This window comes from Haemaphysalis longicornis, unplaced genomic scaffold (genome assembly GCF_048455015.1).
Source record: "Haemaphysalis longicornis isolate Haplotype H1 unplaced genomic scaffold, Haemaphysalis longicornis Haplotype H1 scaffold_7, whole genome shotgun sequence".
Taxonomy (NCBI): Eukaryota; Metazoa; Arthropoda; class Arachnida; order Ixodida; family Ixodidae; genus Haemaphysalis; species Haemaphysalis longicornis.
The window spans coordinates 192651891-192661216 of NW_027526422.1; the positions used below are offsets into that span (position 1 = coordinate 192651891).

At 54.0% G+C, this 9326-nt stretch overlaps 1 protein-coding gene across 1 annotated transcript; it reads right to left on the bottom strand.

Moving 5' to 3' along the window:
- Nucleotides 1-611: 611 nt before the first annotated feature.
- Nucleotides 612-9057, bottom strand: LOC144146728 (uncharacterized). Its single transcript, XM_077678655.1, has 3 exons — nt 8290-9057; nt 7725-7840; nt 612-654 (listed from the first exon to the last, which is right to left on the bottom strand). The coding sequence occupies exons 1-3, from the start codon at nt 9055-9057 to the stop codon at nt 612-614; spliced, it is 927 nt and encodes a 308-aa protein (XP_077534781.1).
- Between the last annotated feature and the right edge of the window lie 269 nt (nt 9058-9326).

The following is a 9326-nucleotide window of genomic DNA, read 5'->3' on the forward strand; positions in this document are numbered from 1 at the left end:
TGCCGTGCTCTGTGATTGGTGCATCCTGACGTCAGCCGGAGAAAAAGGGTGAAGGGGAGGGGACCCAACGTGCCTATTTAATCTCTCGCGTGCAGGAGCGCACTGCCCGCTCTCATACCAAGATGTAAATACTTGTATATAAAGTTTTCTTCTTCGTCAACTTGCCCATCATGACTGCCCCGGCACTTCACCCACCTCGGCCCACATCGACCACGCTACCATGGTTCGCAACAGTGGTGGCAGCGGTGGGATTCCCAACAGTGGAGTCAGCCCCTGGCTTCCCAATAGTGGTGGCAGCGGTGGGATTCCCAATAGTGGATGGCAGCTCGGCGGGATCGGCCAGCGTCAGCACCTTGGTAGGGTAAGCGCCTGAAGTTTTACCTCTCGTTTTGCCAGACCTTGCTAGCGCAGCGTCGTGCGTTCTAGGTTTTGACTTTTCTTTCTACTTTGTTGTAGCGAGTAGGCGAGGGTAAACGTTTCGGGGTGCAGTAACTATGGACAAGTTCAGAGTGCAGGACCTCCTCGAAATTTGCGAGGAGTTGGGTCTTTCTGTTGGCCCCGCAAAGCGAAAAAAACAGATCCTCGAGCTCATGGAGGCAGATGAGGTAACTCTAGAGGAGGCCCAGGAAGCTCATGAGGAGATTCAGCGGCGGGCTGAAAAAGACAGCCAGGCGCAGAGGGAGCAGGAGGAGAGGGAGGCCAGGGAAGAAAAAGCTGCCGAGAGAGCGCATGAGCTCAAGATGAAGGAGTTGGAGTTTCGGATGTCCGCCGAACACTCTGCTCCATCCTTACGGGAGTCCGCGAGCCTAAGAAACCAAGTCCTTCTGCAGCCGTTCACGGTTGGCGAGGACATCGCTGGTTTTCTGGAGGATTTTGAGTGCGCTTGCGAGAAGGCAGGTTTCTCTTCCGACGTTTGGCCCCAAAAACTTTTGGCGCTACTGCCGTCTTGTGTCGCCAATGTAATCGGGTGGTTGAGCAAAAAGGATGCCAAGGTGTATGAAAGGGTCAAAGCAGCTCTCCTGCGGAGTGGGTACCGCCTGTCGGCAGACCCCGCAGCACGAGCTAAACCCGCACCCGCTCAACAACGTAGTGAGTCGATCGTCTCGGCAGATCGCGAAGCGCGAGCTGAACCCGTAGCCGCTCAGGAGAGTGGTGAGTCGGCCGCGTCGGCAGATCGCGATGCCCCAGCTGTATGCGATGCCGCTCGAGATAGAAGCGGTCTGATCGCGTTGGGAGATCGCGAAGAGCGGGCTGAGCCCGTAGTCGCTCAGACTAGAAGCGAGCCGTTTGCGTCGACAGATCGCGAAGCGCGAGCTAACTCCGTAGCCGCGCCGGAGAGAAGCGAGTCGGCCGCGTCGGCGGATCGCGAAACGCGAGCTAACTTCACAGCCGCGTCGGAAAGTTGCGAGTCGGCGGCGTCGACAGATCGCGAAGCGCGCGCTAACTGCGTAGCTGCGCCAGAAAGTAGCGAGTCGGCCGCGTCGGCAGATCGCGAAGCGCGACCCAAGTCCGTAGGCGCGCAGAGAAGTAACGAGTCAACTGCGTCGGCGGATCGCAGAGCGCGAACCGAACCAGTAGCCGCGCAGGTAGGCCCGGGCAGCCAGAACATGCCATACAAGTTTGACTGCAAGTCGCCTGGGATCGGGGCATTGCCGCTCGAATGCGCCGCGATACCCAAAAGAAGAAAAAGGAGGCGGCCGAAAAACAGTCAGCGTAAAAAGGCAAAGAAAGTGGGCGAGCCTTTTCACTTTGCAGCATTCAAGGCTGAGATGGCCAGAAGCAGCAGAGCAACACGAAAGGTCAGACGTCTGAGGGAAACAAAGAGGCCGCTCCCTAGCCGTGACAGAGGCCGAGGGGCACTACGCCGAAAAGGGCAGAAGGGGGTGACTGGGTTCCGCAGGAATTCTCGGAGAGCTAAGGGGAGGACGTTTCGGGGAGAGTGCGTTCCCCGCCGACGCGTTCGTCATGGTCGGGCGTCCCATTCTTCTCTGGGTTTTCTTCACTTCCGTACTCTCCGCACGCGTTGCGCCTATTTTCCCCCTCAGTGTCAAAGACCTCCCCCGTACACTGTGTGGTGTACTTTGCAAAAGATGAGTAGAGCCGGTCGGCCTAAGTGGCAGCACCGTTTCGGCAGGCCACACCCAGAAATGTTTGTTTTGACGAGGGCATAGGTTGTTTCCAAGGATTCAGACGAATCCGCGTACACGTGGATAACTGCGTACGTACTTTACTCATTCTGTTTTGTCATTCAAGTGTTTTTCGAGTTTTCGTAAGACAGAGGTAGTTAAGCGTCTGTTTCTTTTGGTTAGCAGTGTGTCGATCGTCATGCTTTAACGCCGCGTAGTTATCCTTTTGCTTGGCGTTAGAGAAGTAGTTATTGTTCGTGATCGAACACCGCGTGAACTAAGCGTTATGTTAGTGTTTTGTTGAAGAAGTGGTTCATGTGCGTGATCTAACACCGCGTAGTTAGACCTTTTGTTAGGCGTTAGAGTAGTAGTTATTGTTCGAGGTCGAACAGAGCGTGAGGTAAGCGTAAATTTTGTGTTGTTGATTGGAGAAGTGGTTAATGTTCGCGATTTAACGCCACGTAAGGTAGGCGGAATCTGCGTGTCAGGGTTCATTTCGTCTCACCCTGATGGAGTGTATGAAATTGTTGTATATAAACACCGGAAGTAGTTGCGTTTAGTACTACGTGTTTATGGTCAGTTTGTATACTGAGGCATTTGTAGGTGCCAGTTTGGTTCTCTTGCGTAATGGTGAGCCCAACGCAATTTTATGGTTCAGTGTAAAGAAGGGAAGCTACAGATTACTGTTGATTGACGTAGCTGAGCTCTGTGAGCAAGCTATCTCTAGGTTATCTTTCAGATAAGTGTTCGTATATCTGTGGATTTTCATGTTATCACAGGTTTCATTTTCGTAAATGTATGTGCGAAATGTTATGTTTTTCAAAGAGTCTTGTAAAGTCACTTCGTTTTGCTGTACCGTCGTATCGGTCTCGTAGTTTTGACTTTTGTGCTGTAGACTGTGGCGAAAGGCATGCGTTGCCTCGGTAGCCTCGAAGTACGGTAGTTGGAGCTGAGTAGTTTTGACAAATGGTCATGGGCAAAAAGGGGAATGCCTTTAGAGCTCCTGTTGGCTTCTTCGCTCGTTTGCGTCATCTGCCTCGTAGAGCTCCTATAGCCCATTCATGATTCTTTGGTACTGTTGTAGTTGTTGTTTTAACAACACCCAAAATTTAGGTCTGATTCTGAACTTGTGCCACGAGATGAGCACTTCGAATCGTTTCAAGGGGTGTAATGTTTTAGCTGTCATGTTGGTTTTGTTTTGTTATCATGGTCTGGCATTTCGAGTGGTGTTCAGAGGGCGCTTTCCGCATCGAGTGTGCTTCGACAATGGTTGTCCTGCCGAGTTAGTCATTTCTGCAGGAGCCTTGAGTTCGTGCCTTCTGTGGGTTCACGGAGGAGACCAGAAGAAAGCAGAAGTTCGGAGAACTGCGCCTCAAGCCCGGGATGGACCTGCTGACCAACCGCATCATTCCAGCCGAGCCGCGATCAGCCGCTCGTCATCCTGATGCATTGTCTGGCGGCGGGGGTGCTGTTGCGACACTGATTCCCCGAAAACCTGCCTTTGACCCTCCGTCATCGACTTGCCACGAACCGGCGTATTCACAGTGGCGAACTTTGCGCCTACTTGAACTATGCGCCTTTCAGCGACCTCGTGGCTTCTCAAAGCGCCAACCGGCCAGCGGCGGTGCTAACAAAAGCAATGCTGGGCGCCCTGCACAACAAGCCTCGGCGGCGTGCCCGCGCCTCATTGTCATGCCCTCTTGTGGCGTGTTGTGTTCAATAGGCCACTCGAAGAATATTACCACCGAGGGATGCAGGGCGTCTTCGTGGTAGTGCAACATCGCCAGGACAAAGGGGGGGCTCTGACCCACGGCGGATTGCCACGGCGGGAGCAACCTGGCGCTCACCTGCCCCGGGGAGGAGGGGCCTCTCGTGCGTGTGCGCGTGTGTTTTGCGTGGTGGCGCTCCCATCAGTGCCGTGCTCTGTGATTGGTGCATCCTGACGTCAGCCGGAGAAAAAGGGTGAAGGGGAGGGGACCCAACGTGCCTATTTAATCTCTCGCGTGCAGGAGCGCACTGCCCGCTCTCATACCAAGATGTAAATACTTGTATATAAAGTTTTCTTCTTCGTCAACTTGCCCATCATGACTGCCCCGGCACTTCACCCACCTCGGCCCACATCGACCACGCTACCATGGTTCGCAACAGTGGAGTCAGCGGTGAAATTCCCAACAGGGGACTCAGCCCCTGGCTTCCCAATAGCGTAGACTTATCCGGCAGAGAATTAAATTCCCTTGTGAACGTGAGCGCCGGCCTCGTGGCAACCGGACGGCGTCCCTGACGCGAGGCGCCGCACAAGACTTTCGCGCAGTGTCTTTAGCAAAGAAAAATGTGGTTGATTCCGGCGTCACAGGAATAGGTAAACCACCAAAGTGAAACGTGTAGCGAAATCTGCAGCTTGTGTCCATGTGTCCTTTTATCTCCTGACCTTGAGGACCAAGATACTACGAAAATAGGCCCTTTTAGGTTTATGTCTCCCCTCAAACATTTACAACCTTAACGTTATCTCTAACGACGTGCAAAGCACTTGAAAGCTTTCGTAAATCCAGCCGCGCGCAGCAGTTCCCAACTTTAAACGTGTCTAAGAGTGAAGATGGCTTTCCGGGGCGCACCATGTAGTGGCTGCCCTTGTTTTCCTTGCGTCTCTTCCTCTTTCATCCTTTGATACATCTAAGACATTTCGCAAATCTCCGTAATGGATTAAGCCTATAGGCTCAAGCTATTGCTATCTTCATGCCATCCTAACGATGCGCCACACGGCATCAGACTTGATCTATCGGTGGCTCTTGTTTGGCGTCACGAGGCATGACAGTTAAGCATTACGCATCAAAAATTCCGCATACCCAACAGCTTATGTTGCCGTTTCTTCTTTGGTGCGATTGCGTTATTACTGAGCACAGGTCACGGGGAAAGTAGACATACCAAACCCTAAAGATGAAGTATCTCTTGTTTAAATATCAGGTTTATAGAAGCAATTATGACAAAAGTCAGTTTTCTCACCATATACTTGCCTTTAATAGAGCTGATAGTGCTTGCTTGTGGGTAGCAGCATGTTGACCTTAGTTAAGCCATCTACCAAGCATGATATCAATTTCCACTGTCACTTCGCGAGGTCGACGCGGCCGGAAGGCCTGTTAAGAATACATTTATTTACAGCCGCGATGTGGTGGTGGCATTGCCCTCGAGCCAAACAGCACCGCAGATTGCGGCCGAGCAGCGTGGCAGCCAGGTGTCGTCCTTTGCATCACAAAGATTTTTGGTAGCTGTTGGATGACCACCGATGACAATGCCAATACGGAGCGGCCCCTCCTCTACAGCGCAGTACGTCCTAGAGTTATGGGCTCATGAAAGCGTGCACAAACTAGGAACACGGAAAATTGATGTACATGTCAGCACAAATATAAAGCTTCAAGAAACCATCCGGGTGCAGTTTAGGGCAGTGTATACTATAGAATTCGATGGGTTTGTAGTTACCGGAAAGCGGCTCGGCAGTGAATTTTTAAGCCATAGCAAGAAATAGAGGGAGTGATTAATTTGGGGCAGAAAGAGAGAGAGAGTGCATTGCAGCTTGCAGAGTCAGCGGACCTGAACTCTCGCGGAGAGAGAGAGAGAGAACAACATTTATTGAAAGCCTGCAATTAGGAGCGAGCCCAGTAGGGGCGAGCCTCTAAGACGCGGCCACGACGTCGTGCCGGCGTGCTCTTTCTGCCGCAGCCAGACCGCACGCCCCGAGTTCCGAGAGGCGTCCCGTACCCGTGGGTGCGATCCTAGGCAGCTGGCGTTCAAGAGCCGCCTGCACTTGCTGGACGGCCAGGTGTTGGGTGCTGTAGTCCGACGAGGTCATCGCGTTCGTAATGTTTGGGGGAAGCTGCGTTTGTGTGGCAGCCTCCCGCGGGTTCAGTTCACAGTTCCACAGGATGTGGGCTGTAGTTGCTTTGGCACTCGCGCACAATCGGCACACATCTGTCTCGTATACTTCGGGGCACACATGTACACCTAGCACCGGGGTTAGAAGGGACCCAGTCTGTAACTGTCGATATGTCACCGCTTCCGCGCGTGAAAGTTTCGGATGAGGCGGGGGTCGCCGTGCGAGTCATGGCCCAGAGCTCTAGACGGAGCGATACGTGTTTCTTTATTCGCTGTCATCGAACCACACCACCAATTGGGATAATGCGCCGCAAGCCCCTGCCCGCTTTCCCCTCTTCTTCATTTGCAACATCTTCCCGCGCGCCCAAGATGGTCATTCGGCGAGTTCAAAGACGTGTAGTTATTACACAGGAAGATTGCACGTGAAACTTCTCATGTGGCGGTAACACTTGGTGCAGTCCCCATTGCAATTGAACAGCCTTGTCGCTGCAGGATCACGATCGCGATGGCGTCCAACTCCATCGTCCGTATTCGACGCGTAACTTCCATCGCTTAGGGATGGAGTCAACATCGTGAGAACCTTCCCGTTACAGGCCCACGTATGAGGGTTCATGCAGCCACCTGAAACTTGACGTTCCGGCTCCGCAGGCACAAATGGCTGTGCACACTGTTTGGGCTCGGTTTGCTTTGAGAAACGGCTGATGCGCTCTACGCTCTGCCTGTTGGTTCCTTCGCTGCTGCTGCCCAATCTAAGTTTCTGGCGTTTCTCCACGTGCGTATTTTTCAGGTTGACTGAACACGCATGGGGCGTTTGGTTTGTCTTTGTCTCCCCCTTTGCTGGACTTCCAGAACTGACCCGTCTCGAGCTTGCCCTTGCGGTGCCCGCTCTTGATAACGCGCTCGGGTTCGAGGTCGGATCCTTAGGTGCATATTCTTTCGGGGCCCTTTCGGGGGATCGATTTTTCTTGCGTCCACGTGTGGATTGATAAGTGGGCATCTTCTGGGCAGGTTCTTCCTTCTGTGTTTGCTCGCTAGAGCTATCCGTTCCTTCCGCCCCTTTCTCCATCGTCACGTCTTCAACTACTTTGCGTTTGGTGCTGAATCCCTTGCAAGTGCTCGGGTAGGCATTAGTCGACTCGGGTACATGCGATGAACTGGAACAGCAGTTCCGCCGTTGCCACACAGCACGTGCGCCAAATTTTAAACGCCGTCGTGTGCCACCCGAGAGTACCATGGCGCTAGCAAATCTACAAGCCGTAGATCTGAGTGCTCCTTGAATTGTCCAACCTAGGGCCGTTTCTGCAGCTGTGAGATCTGCAATGATTTGGTCCATTTTGCCTGTGGCCACTTTCCAGTAGGCATCCGATCCAACCAGTATCCCGATTTCATGCTCTTTCCATGTATTCGGATGGTAGATGTCGGCAGCGTCGTACCGCTTTTCACTGAGGATATTAACTGTCGCGCTATCGAGTTGCGGACTGGTGACCGAGCAAATCTTAGGGACCTCCAAGGCTTCCAAAGTGACCCGATCTCCACGAGCTTGTCCACGCAGCGTCACCTCTACTCGTCGGCAGCGTAATATCTTGTGAGCCTTTGTCCTGCCGAACGTTACCAACGCTAGCTCTTCTGTGTCGAGAACAGTGCATTTAAGGACTTTAGCCAGATCCTGACGAATGAGCGTCCGCTGGCTTCCGGTATCCAGAAGTACTCGCACCAAACGTCGTCGAGCACCCTCTGCCCAGGCTCGAGCCGCCGGCAGCAGAACTGACGTTGCTCCGGAGTGCCCGCTCGAAGCCGTCACCACAGTTGGGAGTGAACCTTGTCCAGCCTGTACCTGCGGCGTTGGTCTGGGCGTGGTGTGGTCAGACGGCCGGAGCACGGCACACAGCACGGTGAGGTGACACCCGTTGCAGGTACTGCAGGTTAGGTTGCGCGACGCTCTGCATTGACGAGCCTCATGGTTGCGTCTGCCGCACCGGAAGCAGCAGCGAGCGTTGCGCAATCGTGCCCTCTTCTCAGCCGCCGACTGGCTGACCCGGCAATTCGCCAACTTGTTACCGTGGCTGTCGCATAAGGGACACGCCGGTGTGGCTGGGGACTCGGTCTGCGCGGTCAATGCCGGTGCTGAGAGAACGGGTGTCTCCAATTGTCCTGGGGGGTTCAAGTCGGCGTTCTGGACGGACCGAAGAGCTGCGGTTGATAGAGGCTGCCCTTGCTTCCCTTCCTCGCGAATCTCAATTTGGATCCTCAAGAACTCCAGTAGTCGCTTCACCTGGCAACCTTGACCTTGACTTACCGCAGACTCCGTCGCGGATCCAGCAGTCGACCCTTGGCCCAATTCCTTAGCCCTCTGCCGGTACATCAAGGTTATGTCATCGAGCAGGCATCGCAGGAGCACATGGTTGAGAACCACGGCATACTGCTCTTGCGGAACTCCCAGGGCTTCTAGGGCGCTGACGCGGAAATGTACCTTGTCGTACAACTCGCGGAGCCTGTCGATATTCGTCGAGCTACGTATCGGTTTGAATGCCAGCAGTGGATCGATATACTCGTTAATGAGCAACTCTGGACGGCCAAAGCGTTGAACGAGGGCGCTCACCGCAACGTCGTAGTTTGCTTCCGAGAGTCGGATGCCCTCGATGGCTCGCCTGGCATCGCCGATCAAGTACGTCAGCAGGTACTTGAATTTCTCGATTTGTGTCAGCTCGACGTTGTCATGAATGGTCACGCTGTAGTGATCCCAAAAGGGTTGCCACTCGTGCAGAATTCCCGAAATCGCTGGAATCTGAAGTTTCGGAAGGGCGACTGTCCGATGCCGTGACGCAGGCACGATGCGTGATGACGTACCCGTCAGATCATGGGTTGAAGCAGCTGCTGTTCCGCCTTCGCTGGCTATGTGAGCGTTCGGCTGGGCATTTCTCAGAAGAAACCGTGGCCGAGAGACGGCGTACGAAACCTTGCGGTTGTACTCTGCCGCTCCCTCGAGCTCTTGCTCCAGCGCGTCATCATCCGTTGCCTCGGCGATCTTCCCTTTGAGCGGTGTGAGCTCAGCGTCTTGCTGCATGATGTAGTCGACGTGGGAGCTAAGGGTCGCCGCGTCGGGAGAGGGCTGCTGCAGCAGGTCGTTCAGCTGGTTGAGAGCTCGCGTGACGCCGCTCCTGACAACGCCACGAGTCTTTCGAAGGCGGTCGATCGACGAAGCCATGCGGAGACGCTCCGAAGGGCGATTTCCCGGGTTGATCGGCACCAAAGATGTCGCGGAAGCTACCGCGAGTCAGGGCCCAGAGCCCTAGAGGGAGCGATACGTGTTTCTTTATTCGCTGTCATCGAACC

Excerpts from the sequence above, each read along its gene's own strand:
- LOC144146728 (XM_077678655.1), bottom strand. The coding sequence starts at position 9,057 with ATGCAGCAAGACGCTGAGCTCACACCGCTCAAAGGGAAGATCGCCGAG. Across the intron at positions 7,841-8,289 it reads GATCCGCGACGGAGTCTGCG|ACCAACGCCGCAGGTACAGG; the intron begins GTAAGTCAAGGT and ends CACCACGCCCAG. Across the intron at positions 655-7,724 it reads GGCTCGAGCCTGGGCAGAGG|CCCGCCGCTGAATCTCCTCA; the intron begins GTGCTCGACGAC and ends TGTCTTTTTCAG.